Raw genomic sequence first — 25,783 nt, 5'->3', positions numbered from 1 at the left:
GAGGACAGAGGAGCCTCTTAAAGAAGTTGTTACAGGCCTGTGAGAGCCAGAAATCTTGCTTGTTTGTAGGTGACCAAATACTTATTTTACCGAGGAATTTACCAATTAATTCATTAAAAATCCTACAATGTGATTTCCTGGATTATTTCCCCTCATTCTGTCTCTCATAGTTGAAGTGTACCTATGATGAAAATTACAGGCCTCTCATCTTTTTAAGTGGGAGAACTTGCACAATTGGTGGCTAACTAAATACTTTTTTGCCCCACTGTATATGTATTCTGCAGACCCAAAGAAGCTAAAAAGATTAACAGGGAACCCTTTCCTCAGAAAACACTGTTGACGTCTGGTACAAAGCACATCAGCATATTGGAGACACTCCTTCCATCTCTCGTTTCTCCCCCATATGGGGCAATACATATTTCATAGCAGGAAGAGCAGACGGTGGATTCAAAATCTGGACAGATAACGGTGCGCAAAAAATAGAGGACCTTTATATGGATGGTAATCTTCTCACATTTGATCAGATGTGCCAAGCATACTCTATTCCTAGAAAACATTTTTTTAAGTATCTGCAATTGAAACATTTTATTCTATCTAAACATAAGAATGTAGTCAATGAACCACCACTATCACATCTTGAAGACCTTACACTTCAGCAGCTAGAGGGGAGGAAACAGATTTCTTTATTCTATACAGCTTTAATGTCATATGATAAAGAGTCCACCATCGACAGGCTACAGGCATGGAGACTGGATATTCAGGAGGACATGCAAAAGGCTGACTGGGAAAAGGCATGTTTTAAAGCCCAAAAACAATCAGTTATAGAATGAAATTATTACAATACAAATGGTTGATGAGAACTTACATTACCCCGGCTAAGTTAAATCAATGGTCCCCTGATGTGCCGGACACGTGCATTAAGTGCTTGGAAGGAAAGGGTACTCTGTACCACTGTTTATGGGACTGCCCAAAAATAAAAAAATATTGGAAATAAATTGTTCTGACTTTACCGGAGATCGTTGGAGTGAAGGTACCTTATCAGGCAAAAATTTGTATACTTGGTATATATCCAAAAAAACTTGATGGTCAATCCTAAAGAGTCAACTTTAATTGATTTCAGACTCCTACAGGCCAGGAGGATGATCGCTCGATCTTGGGGAAAAAAAAGGATGTGCCCTCGATACAAGTGTGGATAAGGGAGTTGGCATCTTGTTGCCATGACCAGGTGCTTAAGGCAGTTGCTGAAAGCTTAACCTCTGCCATCAGCTCCTGCAAGCACCATCATGCCCCAAAGAAGGCAGTCTCCTTCGTAAAAGCTGGAGAGAAACCCCGAGCAGGCCAACATATAACAACAGGCCTCCTCCACACGGCAAATGACTGGCAGCTGCAGGCCGACCTGGGAAAGCAGCTGAGGTTTCCCCAACATGTGGCAGCAACAACTCTCCGTCCAGACGTGGTGATAACATCTGAGGCTTCAAAACACCTCATCATTCTGGAACTAACAGTTCCCTGGGAAGAGCATCTTGAGGAGGCCAATGAGAGGAAAAGAGCCAAGTACCAGGAGCTGGTGGAGGAGTTCAGGGAGAGAGGTTGGAGAACCTTCTACGAGCCCATAGAAGTCGGCTGTAGGGGTTTTGCAGGGCGCTCCCTCTGCAAAGTCCTGAGTTGCTTGGGCATTGTAGGAGCAGCTAAGAAGAGGGCCATTGCATCCGCAAGCGAAGCCACAGAGAAAGCCACATGGTGGCTTTGGATTAAAAGGGGTGATCTGTGGACTGCTACTGGGACGCAAGTCGGGGCTTGATCAACCCCGGCTGGGTCGCCTGGGTAAGGGTGTATGATGTTGCGAGACCCGAAACACCCGAGGACCCCAGGATACATCACTGAGGATGCGTCCCAGTGCATCCATGAGGTGTTTCTAGCATAGTATTGTGTTGGAAAGAATGACTTATATAACCACGGGAAGGACTGCAGAGTTTGAGACTGTGTGGAAACCTTTAATAGAGTTTCTTAAACGTTAAAATGCACAATCAACTTGAAACTGCTGTGTTGACGTGTGTAGTTGAGTGTTTGTGCGTGTTGTTCGTTTTAAACGTGTGAAGTATGTGAAATGTCTTGTGGAAATTGTGACTATTTTATGGATGTTATTGTTTTGATTGTTGTCCAAGTGAAATATATATATATATATATATATATATATATATATATATATATATATATATATATAAGTTCAATTTAAAAAAAAGTGTACATTTACACTGATGACAAATTATAAATGTGCAATCATTTCAAGCAGGATTAATCTTGAAAAAATAAATAAATCTGTGAGACCATGTAAACCTGTAATAATATTTGAACGCCCGATATTTGAACATTGAAACCGATGACACAGCCCAATACTGTTTTTTGTACCATTCTCAGCAGCCCGGGCCCGGCCACCGGAAGTTCCCAACCGTGCAGTGGATTGTGGGATATGTGAAAAGGGCGAATGAGCCAAAATTCCCTTATCACATGGATCTCTTCCATACTCTTTCATTCTTGGGTCACTGAGAATAAACAACCTCATTTTTAACCTCCTAAGGCCCAAGCTGTTTTTTTTTAATGCATTTTTTATTTCTCTTTGCTATTTGGGCTTATTAGAACCTGATTAGAATAAAAACTAAGCATCATTTTTTGATAAGATGTACTTTTAGAGAAAAAGTATGTCCACATATGTGGATTCTTGTTCCGAATTTCCATAAAGTGCTGTCCACGCATGTGACCGCTAAGCCCTAGGAGGATAAAATAAGAAAACAAACATCAAAGTTGTTCTTCAGACCTACAGGACACAGTGGCATTATGAAGCCTGGAGTGTGATAATGTGCCTCGATGTAAATATGCAGTCATTCTGGAGGAAATGGGGAGAACACAGAGTAAGTACTGATTAGACAGAATGGTAAACAAGTAGCAAGAGAGAAGAAAAGTAAGAAAGGTTTTGAAAGTATCCAACAGAAAAATCCCCCCTCCAAGCCTTCCTCCAAAGCTACGCCTCTAAAAACACATGAACGCATACACTGCGTGACTACTGCTGGAGGGCGAGTCCGAGAGAGAGAGTGTGTTGGAGAAGAAAAGCGTAGTGCGTCGCTGTCGTATCCAACTATCAAAATTCCCCCCAAAAAAACAAAACAAACCAGATAAACCGAACACCCTCAGTTGTCACCACTGTATGAGAGAGAGAGAGAGAGAGAGAGAGAGAGACAGACAAAGACAGAGAGCGAGAGAGACCGAGACAGGGAGAGAGGGAGAGAGAGAGAGATGGACACAGACAGACAGAGACAGAGCGAGAGAGAGAGACAGACAGAGAGAGAGAGAGAGAGAGAGAGAGCGCGAGAGAGAGACCGAGACAGGGAGCGAGACAGAGAGAGAGGGAGAGAGAGAGAGAGAGAGACACACACACACAGACAGACAGAGATAGAGCGAGAGAGACAGACAGACAGACAGACAGACAAAGAGGCAGAGAGAGAGAGAGAGAGACCAAGACAGGGAGCGAGACAGAGACAAGGAGAGACAGACAGAGCAAGAAAGAGAGAGAGACATAGAGAGACAGACAGAGCAAGAGAGACACAGAGAGACAGACAGAGGCAGAGAGAGAGGGAGAGACAGAGGCAGAGAGAGAGAGAGACAGACAGAGCAAGAGAGAGACAGATAGAGAGAGAAAGAGACAGGGAGCGAGACAGAGACAAGGAGAGACAGACAGAGCAAGAAAGAGAGAGAGACATAGAGAGGCAGACAGAGCAAGAGAGACACAGAGAGACAGACAGAGGCAGAGAGACAGACAGAGCAAGAGAAAGACAGATAGACAGAGAGAGAGAGAGTAGCAAGCTGACATTGAATAGATATTGATTTTCCATCTGAATCATCAGAATGGTCGACATTGAAATCTTGATGCAAAATAGATGTTGAATCACCATTGTTAAACCGATGTAACCCGACCTAAAATAAAGTTGACAGCAGTGATATTGAAACAACATTGATTCATAGTCGTCCTTATTATGATTGATGTATAATTGATATTTGGTTTACCGGGTGATAACAGTCATGTTGAAAAGTCATTGATTTTGTGTTGACCGGGAAATCACGTATGGTCGAAAAGCCATCGATATATAGTTGACCGGGAAAGATGATTGAAAAGTCATCGATCATTGTTGAACGGGACAGGGGACAGCGTCAGACAAAGACCGGCAGCGGCGCACAGGCACCCGTTCTCGGATCCGGGATCAATTACAGGTAAGCAGCACTTTCAGCATTTAATCCTTACACATAGTTCAATGTATAGTTCACGCGATACATAGACTGCCACAGCGTGCTGTCACGGCCGATTTCCTCCGATCAACTCCGATTAGCAACGCAAGCTGTCAAGTAGGCTAGCCTGCTAGCAAGCTTGATAAACTGCAGGTTCTAGTTAGCTCAATGACTTCACTGGTGTCATAGTTGCTGTAACCAGGGCAGTAGCCAGGATTTTTCAAATACCGAGGTCAAACATTGCGATACATCTTATTTGCCAAAAAAAAAACACGTCATAATATGGTGACTTTTCATACATTTTGGAAACGAGTCAAAATCACAAGCCCAACAAGATGAACATGTACCGGTAGGTGAACATGTTTATTTTAACAATTTCAAAACTGCACGATCACAAAAGTATTTTGTGTGTGTGTGTGTGTGTGTGAGAGAGAGAGAGAGAGAGAGAGAGTGAGTTAGTGTGAGTGTCTGCTCTTCCCTTCTCTTCCTCTCCTGGCTCTCTCTCTCTTCAACTCGCTGATCCTCACCCTCTCCATTGTCCTCTATTTGATTTTAAAACTATCATCATCATCATCATTATTACTACTATTATTATTATTGGTGATCGGAGGAGGAGCTGTGAACGCGGCTGGGCTGGTCATGATTGACAGAAAGCAGTCAGAGGCAGTACATCATGTTGTAAATAAAATGTGAACATAATAAGTTCGCTACCCGTTTTCATTTCCGTTCGAAAATACAACCAATGATCAAAACAATAGTGTCTTGTGTTCACGTTAGCCTATAGTCTGGTAAGTTAGCAAAATAGCTCAAGTCTCGTCAGCACCCAATAACTTCATAAACAACAGGTCACGACTGTCCAGCCTTTTCTGATCTGAAACGCACCAAATCAAATCGAGACGAGAGAGAGAGAATAAAAGAGTTTGTGCCGCCTGGAAAACGAAAATCCTATCTAGCTAAGTGGCTTCGACTGTTGTTGCTTGAAATGCTAATTAAAATTGCACTGTTAATGATCATAAGCATTCCGGCACATAACTGTCAGTGACTGGCAAAATTAACTCCCCTTCTTCCCTCTTTCTTTTTCTCTCACTTGTTGACTTTCCAGAGCTGAGTTTGGTTTGTTTTAGTGTAGTAGACTTCTTCATCTTATGTCAATTTTCAGATTCCACGACTAATTGACAAACTGCCTGGCTGCGGAGTCGGACCTTGATGAGAACACTTCTCAGCTCTTGTATATCCCGTGGTGCTTAGCTGACTATCGCGAGGCTGCCTGATATGAAATGTTTCCAATGTCGGAAATTTCAGCTTCGTTTAAAAATGATTATGTGGACTTTATTTTTAGACAAACAAATGAGAACAGGGGGATGCAAGCTGAATTTAGAATTTTCCACCGATCAAAGTCAGAACGATTTTCATCATGTATTAATTTCACATTTCTGAGTGAAAAAAAAAATACCGTGGGGAAAAAAATGCCAAGGACATGACCTCGGTGTCCTCAATGGTAGTTACGGCCCTGGCTGTAACACTTAACACTTAATACACTGCCCACTTAATACAATTGTGTTGCACTGCAATGTAGATCCTAGTCCCTTTACTTAGGATCAGCGATCAAGGCGGAATGTCGATTTTGAATGAAACACTGACTCCGCCCTCCTGTCACAGACCGGCGCTTGACCACGCCCCCGCTGCCACAATGACATTTAAATATTCCACAAAATATATAGCCTATTTTTTTTTTGGTAGCAGCCTATTATTAGCAGCAGTAGTACAATGTGTAACTGACAACTATGTTTTGTGTGTGTTTCAGATGCCCTCACTCAACAGCCTGGCATGAATGATCTGGTCTTCACCCAGGCTGTGCAGAAATGGCTACGATATGCTCCAGACAGAACTGGAGGTGTCGCTCGCGCCGAAAGACATAATTAAATGAACTTAAAATAAAAATCTTGTTTTCTTAAAAAAAAGGCATGTGTTTCATATTTACTATTTTAGGCAATTAAAATGGAGATCCTGGCTGTAGATAAAGCAGGATATATGAGCCAGATATTTCTGGTAGGCTATCAATTGAAATAACATTGAAAGCGCATTGATTTTTAGTTATGTCGAAATTTCAATGTTGTTTCAATATCGACACGAATTGAAATACAATTGAAGTTACGTGTGTCCATAGTTAATAAATCAACATCGTTTCAGTGTTAGCGGAGGGTGCAAACTGATGTTAAATCAACATCGAAATCTGACGTTGGTTCAATGGTTTAACGTCGACAATGCAATGTTGATTCTACATCGTTTCAATGTCAGCTTGCTATCTGGGAAAGAGGGAGAGAGAAAGAGACAGAGACAAGGAGAGACAGACAGAGCAAGAGAGACACAGACAGACAGAGGCAGAGAGAGAGAAAGAGAGAGAGAGAGACAGAGAGAGAGAGAGAGAGAGAAAGACAGAGGCAGAGAGAGAGAGAGCGAGAGAGAGAGAAAGAGACAGAGGCAGAGAGAGAGACTTGTTGAGACATGCAGTCATAAAGGCAGAATGAATGGTATGTGAAGAAATCTTGCAACCCACCCAGTTGGAAGATTTGTAAGTTGCAAGAAGAACTTCTCATTTCACTAGAGAATCTGAAACCGTAACTGAAAGCCGAGAACCTGGAAGAAACTCTCATGGACACAGAGAGAACACCTGCTGTACAATATCAGTCAAAAGTTTGTGTACACCTCCACATTCATAGGTGTTTCTGTATTGTGACTATTTTATACATTGTAGAACAATACTGAAGACATCAAAACTACGAAACAACACATGGACCATATCTGGAATTTCAGGGTAAACAAAAAAAAGTGTTTAAAAAAAGTAGAGCAGCAGCTACAATTATCGACAGTCCATAATTATCGACACCTTTTCAGATTTACCAATAAAAAACAATTTTACAAAATGTGAATTTCAGTTACAACAGTTATTATTGGTTAATTAATCAACCATAAGACCCGCCTCACCCTTTGATCTTGTCGTCTGACGACACAGCTCGTTACCTGAGATTGAATTTTTTTAGCACGATCAGCAATCTGAGGAAAACCCGGACGTCATCATCGCAGGTAAGCATGGTGGAAAGATCATGGACATGTTTTTACTGATCAAATTCACCAACATTTCATGATCTCCTTGTCCAAACCTACTTTGTTTCTTACTCTTTCATTTGACAGCCGCCATTTTGTATCTAAACGCGCGTTTGAGAAGTCACATGTGTGAGGTGTCGATAATAGTGATCACTTGCACCGGTGTCCACCATTATCGACACGCTGTGGAATTAAGTGATATTTACAACTGTTATGGATCGATCTTTGTGTAACATGGTTGAAGTAGATGAAGGACTTTTATTACTTAAAGTGCTGTGATTTATCTCATTCTCATCTCATCTCATTATCTCTAGCCGCTTTATCCTGTTCTACAGGGTCGCAGGCAAGCTGGAGCCTATCCCAGCTGACTACGGGCGAAAGGCGGGGTTCACCCTGGACAAGTCGCCAGGTCATCACAGGGCTGACACATAGACACAGACAACCATTCACACTCACATTCACACCTACGCTCAATTTAGAGTCACCAGTTAACCTAACCTGCATGTCTTTGGACTGTGGGGGAAACCGGAGCACCCGGAGGAAACCCACGCGGACACGGGGAGAACATGCAAACTCCGCACAGAAAGGCCCTCGCCGGCCCCGGGGCTCGAACCCAGGACCTTCTTGCTGTGAGGCGACAGCGCTAACCACTACACCACCGTGCCGCCGCTGTGATTTATAATAATTTCTTTTTCTGATTCATAACAGAATGGAATGTTTATAGAGTATTTGGAATCCTATTGCAATAAATAGAATTAGACCAGAATTAAATTCCTAGCATATATTAAAAAAAAAAAAAAAAAACATGCTTGCGACCTTCAACCTGGATTTTCATGTGGTTACAATGTCAATTCCCTGTTGACATTTATTGGTAAACTACAAAACTAGAAATTAATACAAACAACAACGAATGATTAATGTGATCTACGAAAACACTTAGAAAGTGGAACAAAAAGATTTTCTGACGTAGGTTAAACATTATCAGTTAATTTGTTTACAAACATTAGAATTACTTCCTCATTTACGTAAACACCGACATCCAGATATTTATATAAAAAGATATTTTGTACTAAATAGAAGTCTATTTAAAACAAAATTTAAATAAAAACTATGTTTTGTTAACTTAATACCACATACCTTTGTGTAACATTGAGCTTTTTTTTTTTGAGCTTTTTTGTTTTATTTTTTCTGTGTGTTTGTGTAGTTTGATGTTTGAGTGTTTTGTCCGCCAGTTGTGGTGTAGCTCCGGACCCAGTTTTGGGCGTTGGTTCCCTCCAGGCCTTGGTTCGCCGTGGGTGATGCCTGCGCTCCCAGCTGTGGACTGCAGTGAGCGCGTTGCTCATTTTACATCATGGTTGTCCAGCGCTCTGCGCTTTAATGCTTGGCATGATGTTCCGAGCGATGTTGCTCGGTGGTGTCGTGGCGGCTGTGCAGGCAGTTTGGGACACACCAGCGCTCTGCGTGGCGGAGCTTCTCTGCTCGCTTTGTGGATCCATGGCGTGGTGTTCTGAGCGATGTTGCTGACGGCGTCGCGGCGGCGGTGCTGGAGGTGTGGGACTTGTTTTCGTGCGCCTTTTGGTGGGACTGTGGCTGCTACACCACGGGAATTACATCCTGACCCCTACTTGGTGGACTTTTTACTTTTTATTTATTTTCTTATTATATATATATTTTTTTCTTTGTCTACTATTGTAAAGCGTCCTTGGGTTTCTTGAAAGGCGCTATATAAATTTAACTTATTATTATTATTATTATTATTATTACTATACCGATATATTTAAAAAAAAATTTTTTTTATAAATAATCATCTGGATGTCGATAATTGTGGAACGGTGTCACGTGATCTGATGCGCTAAGTAATCTGGAATCAATTCCCCCTAGTGGAAGTTTGAGTAATTATTCATGTACAATTTACTTCTGAAAGTCTTTTCTGGGCGGCACGATGGTGTAGTGGTTAGTGCTGTCGCCTCACAGCAAGAAGGTCCTGGGTTCGAGCCCCGGGGCCGGTGAGGGCCTTTCTGTGTGGAGTTTGCATGTTCTCCGCGTGGGTTTCCTCCGGGTGCTCCGGTTTCCCCCACAGTCCAAAGACATGCAGGTTAGGTTAACTGGTGACTCTAAATTGACCGTAGGTGTGAATGTGAGTGTGAATGGTTGTCTGTGTCTATGTGTCAGCCCTGTGATGACCTGGCGACTTGTCCAGGGTGTACCCCGCCTTTCGCCCGTAGTCAGCTGGGATAGGCTCCAGCTTGCCTGCGACCCTGTAGAAGGATAAACCGGCTAGAGATAATGAGATGAGATGAGAAGTCTTTTCTACTTTTGCAACGGCCATAAGATCATTAAGGTGTCGATAATTGTAGCCGCCGCTCTATGTTTCATACTTTAGTTTCTACAACGTACCCACTGTTTACCTTGATGACGCTTCGCACACTACTGACATGATCTTTAATTAGCTTCATGGAATTCACCAGCAATGCTTTCTAGTTAACAGGTGTGTTTCGTCATGTGTTAATTCATACTGTAGTTTTGATGTCTTCAGTAACCGTGTCCAAACTTTTGACTGGTACTGTACGTGTACATGTCGTATAATGGTCTAATATTGAGGCCAAGCTGGATAAACTTTCTACTCAACTGGAAGTGGTGGATTGTTAAGATTTGAGTCAGCTGTGAAAACAGTGAGAATATGAGGAAACAGTTCAGAAAATACAGGTTACACCACTGCCTGGTGAACGCTGGATTCTGATTGGACAGAAGGTGGTGTTTACTTTTCTCTCACAGCAACTTGGACAGTTGTTCTGTTGATAATTCAGGTGACAGATTTACAGTTAGGTCCATAAATATTTGGACAGAGACAACATTTTTCTAATTTTGGTTCTGTACATTACCACAATGAATTGTGAACAAAACAATTCAGATGCAGTTGAAGTTCAGACTTTCAGCTTTAATTCAGTGGGTTGAACAAAATGATTGCATAAAAATGTGAGGAACCAAAGCATTTTTTTTTTAAACACAATCCCTTCATTTCAGGGGCTCAAAAGTAATTGGACAAATTAAATAATTGTAAATAAAATGTTCATTTCTAACACTTGTTTAAAAACCCTTTGTTGGCAATGACTGCCTGAAGTCTTGAAGTCATGGACATCACCAGACGCTGTGTTTCCTCCTTTTTAATGCTCTGCCAGGTCTTTACTGCAGCGGTTTTCAGTTGCTGTTTGTTTGTGGGCCTTTCTGTCTGAAGTTTAGTCTTTAACAAGTGAAATGCATGCTCAATTGGGTTGAGATCAGGTGACTGACTTGGCCATTCAAGAATATTCCACTTCTTTGCTTTAATAAACTCCTGGGTTGCTTTGGCTTTATGTTTTGGGTCACTGTCCATCTGTATTATGAAACGCCGACCAATCAGTTTGGCTGCATTTGGCTGGATTTGAGCACACAGTATGTCTCTGAATACCTCAGAATTCATCCAGCTGCTTCTGTCCTGTGTCACATCATCAATAAACACTAGTGACCCAGTGCCACTGGCAGCCATGCATGCCCAAGCCATCACACTGCCTCCGCCGTGTTTTACAGACGATGTGGTATGCTTTGGATCATGAGCTGTACCACGCCTTCGCCATAATTTTTCCTTGCCATCATTCTGGTAGAGGTTGATCTTGGTTTCATCTGTCCAAAGAATGTTCTTCCAGAACTGTGCTGGCTTTTTTAGATGTTTTTAGCAAAGTCCAATCTAGCCTTTTTATTCTTGAGGATTATGAGTGGCTTGCACCGTGCAGTGAACCCTCTGTATTTACTTTCATGCAGTCTTCTCTTGATGGTAGATTTGGATATTGATACGCCTACTTCCTGGAGAGTGTTGTTCACTTGGTTGGCTGTTGTGAAGGGGTTTCTCTTCACCATGGAAATTATTCTGCGATCATCCACCACTGGTGTCTTCTGTGGGCGTCCAGGTCTTTTTGCATTGATGAGTACACCAGTGCTTTCTTTCTTTCTCAGGATGTACCAAACTGTAGATTTTGCCACTCTTAATATTGTAGCAATTTCTCGGATGGGTTTTTTGTTTTCGCAGCTTAAGGATGGCTTGTTTCATCTGCATGGAGAGCTCCTTTGACCGCATGTTTTCTTCACAGCAAAATCTTCCAAATGCAAGCACCACACCTCAAATCAACTCCAGGCCTTTTATCTGCTTAATTGAGAATGACATAACGAAGGAATTTCCCACACCTGCCCATGTAATAGCCTTTGAGTCAATTGTCCAATTACTTTTGGTCCCTTTAAAAACAGGGTGGCACATGTTAAGGAGCTGAAACTCCTAAACCCTTCATCCAATTTTAATGTGGATCCTCTCAAATGAAAGCTGAAAGTCTGGACTTTATGTCCATGTCCATTATATAACTACAACTTGAATATGTTTCAGTAAACAGGTAAAAAAACAAAATGTGTGTCAGTGTCCAAATATATATGGACCTAACTGTATATTAACGCGCTCATTCTAATACGTGATCATTTCTATGGTGATAACTTACATTTGGATGTGCCACAAACGGATTAAAATAAATGTCTAAATCACTGATAGAGTTATTGTGAGAAAACATTTATTTAGCATTTATGGATGGAGTTTCCAGTGTCAGTACGAACAGTCAGAAATGAAGCTGTAACTTTTTCCAAAATGAAAGAGAAGACTTTACGCTCTCCAGTTTCTCAGTAACATGACAAATTGCATTTTTTTCTAAGTAACTTCAAGATAGAGGGGGAAAAAAAAGAAGAAGCTGGTACGATGGTGGTGGGGGTGGCTGAGTATTTATACAGTGGTGCTTGAAAGTTTGTGAACCCTTTATAAATTTTCTACATTTCTGCATAAATATGACCTAAAACATCATCAGATTTTCACACAAGTCCTAAAAGTAGATAAAGAGAACCCACTCATTTATTTATTGAGGGAAACGATCCAATATTACATATCTGTGAGTGGCAAAAGTATGTGAACCTTTGCTTTCAGTATCTGGTGTGACCCCCTTGTGCAGCAATAACTGCAACTAAACGTTTGCGGTAACTGTTGATCAGTCCTGCACACCGGCTTGGAGGAATTTTAGCCCATTCCTCCGTACAGAACAGCTTCAACTCTGGGATGGTGGTGAGTTTCCTCACATGAACTGCTCGCTTCAGGTCCTTCCACAACATTTCAATTGGATTAAGGTCAGGACTTTGACTTGGCCATTCCAAAACATTAACTTTGTTCTTCTTTAACCATTCTTTGGTAGAACGACTTGTGTGCTTAGGGTCGTTGTCTTGCTGCATGACCCACCTTCTCTTGAGATTCAGTTCATGGACAGATGTCCTGACATTTTCCTTTAGAATTCGCTGGTATAATTCAGAATTCATTGTTCCATTATTGATGGCAAGCCGTCCTGGCCCAGATGCAGCAAAACAGGCCCAAACCATGATACTACCATCACCATGTTTCACAGATGGGATAAGGTTCTTATGCTGGAATGCAGTGTTTTCCTTTCTCCAAACATAACGCTTCTCATTTAAACCAAAAAGTTCTATTTTGGTCTCATCCGTCCACAAAATATTTTTCCAATAGCCTTCTGGCTTGTCCACGTGATCTTTAGCAAACTGCAGACGAGCAACAATGTTCTTTTTGGAGAGCAGTGGCTTTCTCCTTGCAACCCTGCCATGCACACCATTGTTGTTCAGTGTTCTCCTGATGCTGGATTCATGAACATTAACATTAGCCAATGTGAGAGCGGCTGTCAGTTGCTTAGAAGTTACCCTGGGGTCCTTTGTGACCTCGCTGACTATTACACACCTTGCTCTTGGTTACACACATCTTTGTTGGTCGACCACTCCTGGGGAGGGTAACGATGGTGTTGAATTTCCTCCATTTGTACACAATCTGTCTGACTGTGGATTGGTGGAGTCCAAACTCTTTTGAGATGGTTTTGTAACCTTTTCCAGCCTGATGAGCATCACATGAAGTTCACATACTTTTGCCACTTACAGATATGTAATATTGGGTCATTTTCCTCAATAAATAAATGACCAGGTATAATATTTTTGTTTCATTTGTTTAACTGGGTTCTCTTTATCTACTTTTAGGACTTGTGTGAAAATCTGATGATGTTTTTGGGTCATATTTATGCAGAAATATAGAAAATTCTAAAGGGTTCACAAACTTTTAAGACCACTGTACAAACATATTTGATGGAACAATTATGAGAAAACTCTCTCATTGGATATTCGCATCAGCTCCGACGTGTGACGTCATGTCATCTTGACAACCATGCGATATCATAAAAAACATATTCAACGTTCATTCTCCATTGGGTAGAGTGACGTAATATACATAGGATAAGCAATATGCTAACAATATTGCATGCTATCAAACCAAATGAATGAAAATCACTAGAAGGGAATAGAATCCATGTTCTTATTCCATCAAAAAAAGTGTCCTGTATGCTTAATAATTTCCGATATTTCACTCTGATGTCACTTCCGATATTTCACTCACTCACTTGTGAATATATTCACCACTCAAAGATAAACTTCACATCTTCGCATAACCGTGTAATATCCTCTCTTTTATATATACACACCGAGCCGATATTCAGTGTTTCCTCGAATATGCTACATTGCCGACACGCCTGTAAAAGTTGCTGCTACACTAATAAAAAGACTTGTCAATCTTGAAAATGTGGTCTCATCTCATCATCTCTAGCCACTTTATCCTGTTCTACAGGGTCGCAGGCAAGCTGGAGCCTATCTCAGCTGACTACGGGCGAAAGGCGGGGTACACCCTGGACAAGTCGCCAGGTCATCACAGGGCTGACACATAGACACAGACAACCATTCACACTCACATTCACACCTACGGTCAATTTAGAGTCACCAGTTAACCTAACCTGCATGTCTTTGGACTGTGGGGGAAACCGGAGCACCCGGAGGAAACCCTCGCGGACACGGGGAGAACATGCAAACTCCGCACAGAAAGGCCCTCGCCGGCCACGGGGCTCAAACCTGGACCTTCATGCTGTGAGGCGACAGTGCTAACCACTACACCACTGTGCCGCCCTAAAATGCAGTCTTTTATTGAATTTTCTCTTGTTATCCCCATGCAGTGGTGACGGCGCACCGCCATGTAAATGTTCTACATTCGGACATACACTACCGTTCAAAAGTTTGGGGTCACTTTGAAATGTCCTTATTTTTGAAAGAAAAGCACTGTTCTTTTCAATGAAGATCACTTTAAACTAATCAGAAATCCACTCTATACATTGCTAATGTGGTAAATGACTATTCTAGCTGCAAATGTCTGGTTTTTGGTGCAATATCTCCATAGGTGTATAGAGGCCCATTTCCAGCAACTCTCACTCCAGTGTTCTAATGGTACAATGTGTTTGCTCATTGCCTCAGAAGGCTAACGGATGATTAGAAAACCCTTGTACAATCATGTTAGCACAGCTGAAAACAGTTGAGCTCTTTAGAGAAGCTATAAAACTGACCTTCCTTTGAGCAGATTGAGTTTCTGGAGCATCACATTTGTGGGGTCGATTAAATGCTCAAAATGGCCAGAAAAATGTCTTGACTATATTTTCTATTCATTTTACAACTTATGGTGGTAAATAAAAGTGTGACTTTTCATGGAAAACACAAAATTGTCTGGGTGACCCCAAACTTTTGAACAGTAGTGTACAGTACTCCATTCCCCGTCCACATAAGCATCCAGTGTGTAGCTGCCCGAGTAGTTCCGTGTGGAGATCATCACTGATCATGGGCGTCCGGTTTACGTCCTTGCTTATGCTGTGTTCACACTAAAGTGCCACCCGTGTTAAGAGGTACTTACGCGCCATGCACGTAATACGTCCCGGTCCCCGAGTTCAATCTGGAGAGTCGTGTATTGTAATTGAATGGCTGAAGCTAAAAATAAAGCTGACACTTGGTGACCATCAACTTGTTGGTTTATTCTTATTCCATAAATATGTCACCAATATATATATATATATATATATATATATATATATTGGTGCTGATTGTCCATCCCCCCCCTCCGCCATGCGAAGCCTTTGAAAAATTGAGGCTACAATGGGACATTCTGAGGCTATCTGAGAGGGAAATTGTAACAAATTGTTTGTCAACATTGAAAAAGAAAGAAGGAATCATCTTTGCCCCGGACAGTCTTTGGCTTTCTTCCGTTTCGTGCCGCGGGATGACATCTTTAAATGCCCAAGTGTCAACAAAAACAACTCACGAACTACTTCTGTCAAAAGCTCCCGCGCCGGTGGGTGAAAGGTCATTCAGTCTCGAGAAATCTCGCTCTACAAGTCAGCTGACCTTGTATGTAACCCATGTCAAATCTTGCGAGAGCAGCCGTGACAAGTAAACAACATGGCGCCTCAGTCTGGAAAACGCCAATTCGGATTGTTTTTGCACCGTCTGGCGGTATATCTACTATGATTGGAATATTTTTGGAGTAATTATAACGTATTTGATGATCAGACACATTGTCACGTGGTGTTGCTGGGATGTTTTAACAGAGAAAAGATCGTTTTGAGAAAGATTACATGTTGTGCAGTAGCATACAAGTGCATGGCCTAAGTGTGACTTGGGGTTCAATCGGCATTTCGGTAAGGGGGCGCACGCCGAGAGTAAGAGGGTGCAGCGCCCGTTCCCCAGTTTAGACGAAAGCCTGTATATATGAGCCATTCCACCAAGTCAGTGCCATTTCCATCCCTAGAAAATTATATGTATAAATGCACATAAAAATGTACTTTAAAATACATTTCCTTATTATGCAGAATGTCCTGCACATTGATCTGATTTCAAATTTAAGATATATAATTGTAAGGATTAATAAAAACTACCTAAAACACTGAAAAATAGCATGTGTTACCTGTCCCCGCACTCTATACTTAACTATGAAATATTATGATTAAAATCCTTAAGAAACAGTATTTCTTTTGCACTGTTGTGACTCCATATCCTATCCATGGTTTAAATATATTTTTTTCATAAGAAATCCACAATATCTTAGTTAAAATACACATTTTAGTCGTGTCCCTGGGTTTTCACTCAGTCCTGTTACCCAAACATATTACCCCATCTGACAAATTTGGAACATTCCATAAATCACATGCTCAACAGGAAGTTACATCAGTTGTGTCTTCTGAAGGCCATGGGAAGACCAAAAGTTAGTTCTCTCATTTACTTTTCTGTATATTTGATGATTTTTTTAACTTTGACTGATAAGGTCAATGTCAACATACTGTCCTGTTACTTAAATTATTTCTTAGATGATATTTGTTTATTTTAAAAATACAGATTTTTGGTAAATCACAAGAATGTGCTAAGTATGGTCATGCTATTAGCGATGACGCCATGTGGCTTAATTCCATGTATTAGCTAATCCTAAGCTAAAAACTCAGTCCTGTTACTTTCAGTCCTGTTACTCATATAAAGAGTATGCAGCCATCTTTGACTTCCAAACCTTGTAAAAAAAATAAATAGCATAGCCTGAGGTTGACCAATACACATTTTGAATAGTTAAATGTGTGTGTTATTATAATCAGTGTTGAAAAGATATAACAAATTAAGTTTAATTTGGGAGTGGTACAACAAGCAAATGGCACCCATTCGGTGGAATGTCCCATATACACACACACACACACACACATATATATATATAAAATTTACCAGCTGGGAGGTCCGTATGGTGAAGTACTGTGACCGAGGTCATGAAAGTACTGCCCGAGGCCTCTGGGCGGAGGTCAGTATTCAAGGCCGAGGTCACGGTATTTCACCATATGGACCGACCTTAAGCTGGTAAATAATATATTTATTTTTTTCTTTACCGAATTCTAACAGAAAACGAGAGCGCCCGAAAGGGAAAACCGAGCCGAGCCGCCATTTTGAATCGTCATTCACGGCTGTAATGCAAATGGCTTCCTCCTCGGTATACAAGTGCACTTCCATGGTAGGAAAAAAAACTACATTTTGCTGCCTATGTAGTCCCCTATTTATACAAAATTGAGCCATTCAGGATTCAGCCATGTTTTTTGCTCGACGTTAGCAATAGTTAGAGGTTTTTAGCTTTCTCCTGAAATGTTTTCTTTCATTTCTTCTTCCTCAGGATAGTAAAACTCACTTTCGCTGTGAACACTGTCGTTATCGCTATCCATGCTGTAAAATTAATTCTATTCTCCTGAGAAATTCTGGCAAAAATTTATAAGATTTTTGATAATCTTATAAATAAATCTGATTAAAAAAAAAAAAGATAAATGTTGACAAAAAATGCTACTATGTTTGTTGTTGTTGTGAACAACCGAGTCGCCAGAGGTCCGTAACTGGGGTCCATACCGTAGGATATGGACCCACTCGCCAGCCAATCAGAGCGCAGGATTTCAAAAACAACTTTTGCCAAAAAAAAAAAATCTCATTAATAGTAACAAAAGAGTGACTTCCAGGGAGGCCTGCAAGGGCCAGGAAATGCACAAGAATGCATCTCTGAGCATGCAGAACCCGTGAGCTTTAAGGGGCCTAAAGCAGCCCCCGAACATTATGACAGAACCCTGATTGTGTGTCCCCATTCATCCATTATCTGTAGTCACTTATCCTGTCCTACAGGGTCGCAGGCAAGCTGGAGCCTATCCCAGCTGACTACGGGTGAAAGGCGGGGTACACCCTGGACAAGTCGCCAGGTCATCACAGGGCTGACACATACACACAGACAACCATTCACACTCACATTCACACCTACGCTCAATTTAGAGTCACCAGTTAACCTAACCTGCATGTCTTTGGACTGTGGGGGAAACCGGAGCATCCGGAGGAAACCCACGCGGACACGGGGAGAACATGCAAACTCCACACAGAAAGGCCCTCGTCGGCCACGGGGCTCGAACCCGGACCTTCTTGCTGTGAGGCGACAGTGCTAACCACTACACCACCGTGCCACCCATGAGTGTGTGTGTGTTTTTTTATATACAGTGGAGGAAATAATTATTTGATCCCTTGCTGATTTTGTAAGTTTGCCCACTGGCAAAGATATGAACAGTCTATAAGTTTAAGGGTCGGTTTATTTTAACAGTGAGAGAGAGAATATCAAAAAGAAAATCCAGAAAATCACATTTTATAAGATATATAAATTGATTTGCATTTTGTTGAGTGAAATAAGTATTTGATCCCCTACCAACCATTGAGTTCTGGCTCCCACAGACCAGTTAGACACTCCTAATCAACTCGTTACCTGCAGCTGTCTTAAATTGACACCTGTATAAAAGACACCTGTCCACAGCATCAATCAATCAATCAATCAATCAATCAATCAGACTCCAACCTCTCCAACATGGGCAAGACCAAAGAGTTGTTTAAGGATGTCAGGGACAAGATTGCAGAGCTGCACAAAGCTGGACTGGGCTACAAAACCATAAGCAAGAAGCTGGGTGAGAAGGAGACAACTGTTGGTGCAATAGTTCGAAAATGGAAGAAATACAAAATGACCATCAATCGACCTCGGTCTGGGGCCCCACGCAAGGTCTCACCTCGTGGGGTATCAAGGATCACGAGAAAGGTGAGAGATCAGCCTAGAACTACACGGGAGGAGCTTGTGAATGATCTTAAGGCAGCTGGGACTACAATCACCAAGAAAACCACTGGTAACACATTACGCCGTAATGGATTAAAATCCTGCAGTGCCCGCAAGGTCCCCCTGCTCAAGAAGGCACATGTGCAGGCCCGTCTAAAGTTTGCCAATGAACACCTGAATGATTCTGAGAGTGATTGAGAGAAGGTGCTGTGGTCAGATCAGGCTTTCGTCTAAACCGGGCAACAGGGGCGCTGCGCCCTCTTACCGAAATGCCGATTGAAGCCCAAGTCACACTTAGGCCATGCACTTATATGCTACTGCACAACATGCAATCTTTCTCAAAATGATCTTTTCTCCATGAAAACATCCCAGCAACACCACGTGACAATGTGTCTGATCATCAAATACGTTATAATTACTCCAAAAATATTCCAATCATAGTAGATACACCGCCAGACGGTGCAAAAACAATCCGAATTGGCGTTTTCCAGACTGAGGCGCCACGCTGTTTACTTGTCGTGGCTGCTCTTGCGAGATTTGACATGGGTTACATACAAGGTCAGCTGACTTGTAGAGCGAGATTTCTCGAGACTGAATGACCTTTCACCCACCGGCGCGGGAGCTTTTGACAGAAGTAGTTCGCGAGTTGTTTTTGTTGGCACTTGGGCATTTAAAGATGTCATCCCGCGGCATGAAACGGAAGAAAGCCAAAGACTGTCCAGGGCAGAAGATGATTACTTCTTTCTTTTTCAATGTTGACAAACAATTTGTTACAATTTCCCTCTCAGATAGCCTCAGAATGTCCCATTGTAGCCTCAATTTTTCAAAGGCTTTGCACGGCAGGGGGGGGGGGACGGGGGGGGACAACCGGCACCATCCCCCCCCGGTCGCTTCGCTCCCTCGCCATGGTGAGCGCCGTCATACTAAATTTTTCTAGAAAAAACCCTGCAGATGAGACCAAAATCGAGCTCTTTGGCATTAACTCAACTCGCCGTATTTGGAGGAAGAAAAACGCTGACTATGACCCAAAGAACACCATCCCCACTGTCAAGCATGAAGGTGGAAACATTATGCTTTGGGGGTGTTTCTCTGCTAAGGGCACAGGACTCCTTCACTGCATCAACGGAAGAATGGACGCGGCCCTGTACCATAAAATCCTGAGTGACAACCTCCTTCCCTCTGCCAGGACATTGAAAATGGGTCATGGATGGGTCTTCCAGCACGACAATGACCCAAAACATACAGCCAAGCCAACAAAGGAGTGGCTCAAGAAGCAGCACATTAAGGTCATGGTGTGGCCTCGCCAGTCTCCGGACCTTAATCCCATAGAATACCTATGGAGGGAGCTGAAGCTCTGAGTTGCGAAGCGACAGCCTCAAAACCTTAACGATCTAGAGATGATCCGCAAAACGGAGTGGACCACAATTCCTCCTGACATGTGCGCAAACCTGGTCATCAACTACAAGAAACGTCTGACCGCTGTGCTTGCCAACAAGGGTTTTACCACCAAATACTAAGTCTTGTTTGCTAGAGCGTTCAAATACTTATTTCACTCAAAGAAATGCAAATCAGTTTATATCTTTTATATGAAGTTATTTTCTGGGTTTTCTTTTTGATCTTTTGTCTCTCACAGATTAAATAAGCCTACCATTAAAATTATAGAATGTTCATTTCTTTGTCACTGGACAAACTTACAAAATCAGCAAGGCAGGGCTCGAAATTAACTTTTTTTCTTTGTGTCCCCCAGTGGTCCCGAATTCTGTGTTGTATTGTCCCGAATGGAAGCAATAGTGTCCCCATTTTTTTCCTCTCTGAAATAACCAGTGGTTAATATTATCATATGAAGTTACTATTATATTTGTAACTATGCGATTTTGAACCCTTTATATCATTTTTACAATAAGTCACAAGACATAAGCGACACATGTCCTATACATCATCTACTTCAAAATTACAGTTATTGCATTTTCAGTTTATTAAACTTTGGCGATCTCACTGTATGAATAGATACCCGTTTATTTAAAGGGGCCAACTAGCTCATTCAGAAAATGTTTCAACTCCCTACATCTGCAGTACACTTTAGTTGAAAATAAGACCCCTTTTATGTTCATTTCATCTACTTGTACCTTGAATATCTGTTGGCACTTATAAGGCCAACTTATAATTTTCACCATTACCGTTATCCATTTTTATGAACTTTCCGTTATCCATTACCGTTATCCATTTTTATGAACTTTCCGTTATCCATTTTTATGAACTTTCCGTTATCCATTACCGTTATCCATTTTTATGAACTTTCCGTTATCCATTTTATGAACTTTCGCTGCCGAAACGTGGGTGCGAATGTTAGCAACATCAGCATAGTGCCAGGTCCGAGCCTAGTTGTGCTGCTGACTGACTAAACTTTCTGAATTAGAAAGACACCAAGAAAACTCACTTATTCTGTTGAACGGTATCTTCCGTCAATATCATCCACATCATTCCTGTTGTGTTTTATAACGTGTCTAACAGTGTTCATTCAGTTGCTAGCGTTGCCTGCAGACCAGGCGATGACACTTTGGATCCTGAAGGTCCCAGAGACGTTATGTCTGGGCTTTCAGTTTCTTCCCCGCGGTCGGTCCGCTTCAACCACTTCAGCATTTTTGTTCTGGCAAGAGTCGGCGCAGCGTGTGCGGTAGCAATTCCATTCCAAGTCCATATAATGCGGACTCCGGCCGAAGATTCTAGAACAGAATGCGCTGCTCTGTAGCCTACGGATGCAGGTGCATCAAAAGTGTAGCTACTATGTATTTTTCGCTGTTAAGGTTTTAAAATTAAAATTGACAAATTAGGTGAATGTCTACGCATGTGTTACGGCTTTGTAAATAATATTAATGTAGAACTTTTTTTCTAGATCTATTTTTTCCATTGTCCCGGGATTGTCCCAGATATGATAATTTTGTGTCCCGATGACATTTTTTATGGTCCCCGGGACATCGGGACACCGTTAGTTTCGAGCGCTGCAGCAAGGGATCAAGTAATTATTTCCTCCACTATATGCCTTTTTTCATTTATTCCTGTATCATTGGATTATATCATTGCTGCCGTCATTGTTTTGCTCTAAACTGCAGTAAGCCTAAAGCTGGGCATACACTGTGCAATTTTTTCAATCGCGGTATTCAGCTGCTGCTCACACTGTACGAGTGAATCGCAGGGGTAAACAGCACGCAGCTTACGATTCCTGTTCTCACACTATACGATGCGATGCTCGGATGCGATGCTCAGGATTTCAAACAGGTTTGATTTTCATCCGATCGATCGGGAGGAGGTCGTGAGGTGTTAATCGCTTGTCGTTACCCCATGTATACTACACGATCCGAGACGCACGATTGAGCCAAAACTCGGCCCGATCTCCAAAATAGTCGCACGAGTGAAAATCGTGTCAAAATCGGGCCAAAAATCGCGCAGTGTATGCCCAGCATAAGCAAAGCAAACACATGAGGAGGAGCCTTCAAAGGGCATCAACCATCACAGGAGCTCAGCTGAAGCCGATTCAATGATCATCTCATACTCACTTAGGCCAGAGCCATTTATAGCCTTGATAGACTTCTTCATCTTGCTCAGAATAATCCGGTCTGCATCCAGAACCTACAAAACACAAGGTACCATTTTAAACAGAGACACACAAAAAAAAAAAAACCCAGAAGGTAATGCTATCTCAATAGGTCTGCTTCAACATTATTAAAAGCTAGACGACCTTTCGATTTCATAAAATCGGTGAAATTTAGTTCCCTTTGAAATTTGGTCATTGTGATGTATGTTTATTTTAGGGCTGTCGAAGTTAACGCGATAATAACGCATTAACGCGATCTCAATTTATCGCGATTAAAAAAAAATAGTGCCGTTAACGCAAATTCTAATTTGATCCTGCGAGTCACCCGTAGTTCATGTTGAGGCTTGTCGTGCGCTGCTTCAATCAGACCCTCCAGGATTTCGCGATGTTGCGATTTGCAACTTCAACGCAAATTCAACCAATCTCCGCAAATTCAGGGCGGTGTTGCAATTATATCCAATCACCGCAACTTTCCCGCAAATTTGACCAATCATTGGCGTTGTCTTGAGGTGACGTCGACAAACTACCTTCCGCCTTACTTCCGTGTTTACGTTCAAGAGAAGCAGTATGTGCGAGTCAGTGTTTATGTAGGCTTAAATTCTGTTACTGAAAGTGTGTTATGTTTACAGTGAAGGACTGTGTGCACTTTACATTATTTTTTTACTTAATACAAGAAATTATTGGATGCCAACATTTTTGCCAAAATGGTATTTTATTTTCCATTGTTTAGGCAGCTTCAGCATCATACTGTGAGATTCTGTTCAAATTGTTTTTTTTTTCTTCTATGAAGCCTGAGCCATTTATTTTATTAGTTTATAATTATTGTTTAATTTAGTCTTCAGGAGAGACTGCCTGCACACAGTACTAGTATTAATAGTTTTTTTTTTCTTACATGAAAGCTGAGGCATTTATATTATATTTTAAGGTAACTTCATGTGCTGTGAGGTTCTCTGCACTTTAACTTTTGAACCAACAGGAGCATTTGGATAAGTAAAGCCTATTTTTCTGCATTTTTGTAGTCCTGGTAATCTTTTATATTGGTAAAGATGTTTATAGGACCATTTCTCAGTGTCTGTTTTTTTAATCAATAGTTTTTCGGTAATAACTTAATATTTAACATATCACTCAATTTTAATCACACAAAGAGAAAATCGCAACAATTCCTTGCAACTTTCACTTCCTCCCGCAATGTAATCGCAACAAAAACCTAAAAAACACCGCAACTTTCAGCACAATTTTTTGGAAAACCCCCCGCAACATCAGACATTTTAGCCCGCAACAATCACAAAAAAGGCCTGCGGAATCCTGGGGGGACTGATCAGTAAGAGTGAGTGTGAGTGATGGAGAAAGGTCTGTTAAACGGGAAGTTTCATTTCAAAAGTTTCATTTCAAAAGTAGAGTGTGATTGAGTTGGTTTTGGTATGCACTTTGCAGTTCTAAAATACTTTTGTAAAGTGAGATTTCAGTATGCTGTAGCACTGTGATATGACACTAAATGTCTTTACTGAAGTCCAACTGCAATTTATTTTTGTTTGCACAGCACTGTGAAGTCCTATAGAGATCTTGCAGTCACGTGACCGGAAAGTACACAACCGCCATCGTGTCGGTCAAAAACACCGCTGAATACTGCTGCACTCGTGTACAGAATGGATCAATTTCAACCGACGGACTACACGGCTCATTTTTCTAATGAACAGATAACTAGATATATGTCTAAAATAAACGATCTACAGATTTGTGACCCTTATGGCTTTCCGGACGGAGTTTTCACGACCGGATTTTGAACTGCCAGCGGAATACCCGGACGTGTATGATTACCTCATCAACTTTCCCTCGCTGTTCAGCGGTGAAGCACTGCGTGCTTATAAATCTCTGGACAGTTTTCTTTACAGAAATTCAGGATTTGTCAGCGACTCAGATGTGGCATCTTGTAAACAAGAAAATGATCCTCACTGGATGGGTAAGTCACTTAAGTATTGAGTATAGCACTGACCAGCCGATTATAGAATAAGGTAATTCCAAATCGTCCGTGTTGTTTACATGGATCTGGCATTGGAGAGGTAGAGGCTTGGCAGTGGAGGTTTGAGTAGCTGTTTTCTGAGCTTAGTCAACAGGCCGGCTCTGCCTGTAGCCTCGCTTTTGCTTCGGCTCCCGGCGCCGCCTCCTTCGCTTTGCTTCCGATAACAATCCACGGAGACCCCGCTGGTCTCGCAATCTGGTCTCGTCCGGAATGGTTGTTTTTTTTCTCGTCCGGAATGTTTTTTTTTTTTTTTCTCGTCCGGAATGTTGTGCATGCGATGGAAATCGCTACAAACTGTCATTTTCTGCTGGAAACCAATGTCCAGTAAGTCCATACGGTTGTAGTGGATATTGAAGTCCGGTACAGACGAACAACACGCAAAAATACACACAAAAAACATAAAAAATGTGCACAGGTAGGGAGAGCTTGTAGCCGCAGCCGTTGTAGTAGAATTGTATATAGTAGGGTTTTCCAGAAGAAAAGGTAGAAGTAAAAGCAGAAGTAGAAGGCGGAAATATGGCGTTTGACCGACACGATGGCGTCTGTCACAATCTGGATCGGCTGTGACGTCACATGCAAGATCTCTATAGGCTGTGACTGAATACAACTCCAGCACAACTGAAGTTTTATTTCATTTTTATTTTCTTTTGTCACACATGTCTGAACTGAGACACAGTAGTATGTGACTACATGTTTTATATTTGAGACTACAGCTCCCTAATCCATCACAAAATCCAATTTTGTGTTTTGTATGTTCAGTACTGCCTAGTATGTGAATGAATAAACTCCCTTACCATTTTCTCTTGTCCCAGCAGTTTTTAACAAGTACTTTTAGCATAAAATGTGTTCATTTTAATTGTCACATTTCACTTTAAAAGCCTCATTCATTTACATAGATTTTTAAAAATGCTATTAATCACAATTAACTATATGAAATTCTGAGATTAATCGCGATTAAATTTTTTAATCGTTTGACAGCCCTAGTTTATTTCTGTAATATCTAAAAAAAAAAAAACCCAGGCCTTTCTGCGGCTGGGAAGTGATTTCATTTCATTTGAGGGGATTAAAGCAAATAACGTGCATGAAATCGCTCACTTCGTGCAGTCAAGCAGACAGAGGAAGTCCGTGAGTGTGTGTGTGTGTGTGTGTGTGCGCATACGCAGGTTTACCTTTGACCGTGCACTGATAGTTCTATCATTCTGTCATTAAA

The 25,783-nt window shown here is 41.6% G+C and overlaps 1 protein-coding gene across 3 annotated transcripts in view; it reads right to left on the bottom strand.

Moving 5' to 3' along the window:
• Positions 1-25,783, bottom strand: part of asap2b (ArfGAP with SH3 domain, ankyrin repeat and PH domain 2b) — a 133,590-nt gene that overhangs the window by 89,621 nt on the left and 18,186 nt on the right. For all 3 annotated transcript variants that reach the window (XM_060917846.1, XM_060917848.1, XM_060917847.1), the window contains exon 2: positions 22,516-22,588. In XM_060917846.1, coding sequence (XP_060773829.1) covers positions 22,516-22,588 — 73 coding nt within the window. The remainder of the gene's footprint in view (positions 1-22,515; positions 22,589-25,783) is intronic.

This window comes from Neoarius graeffei, chromosome 3, assembly GCF_027579695.1.
Source record: "Neoarius graeffei isolate fNeoGra1 chromosome 3, fNeoGra1.pri, whole genome shotgun sequence".
Lineage (NCBI taxonomy): Eukaryota > Metazoa > Chordata > Actinopteri > Siluriformes > Ariidae > Neoarius > Neoarius graeffei.
Note: the sequence above shows the minus strand (reverse complement) of the source record. Positions and strands in the feature narration are given on the sequence as shown.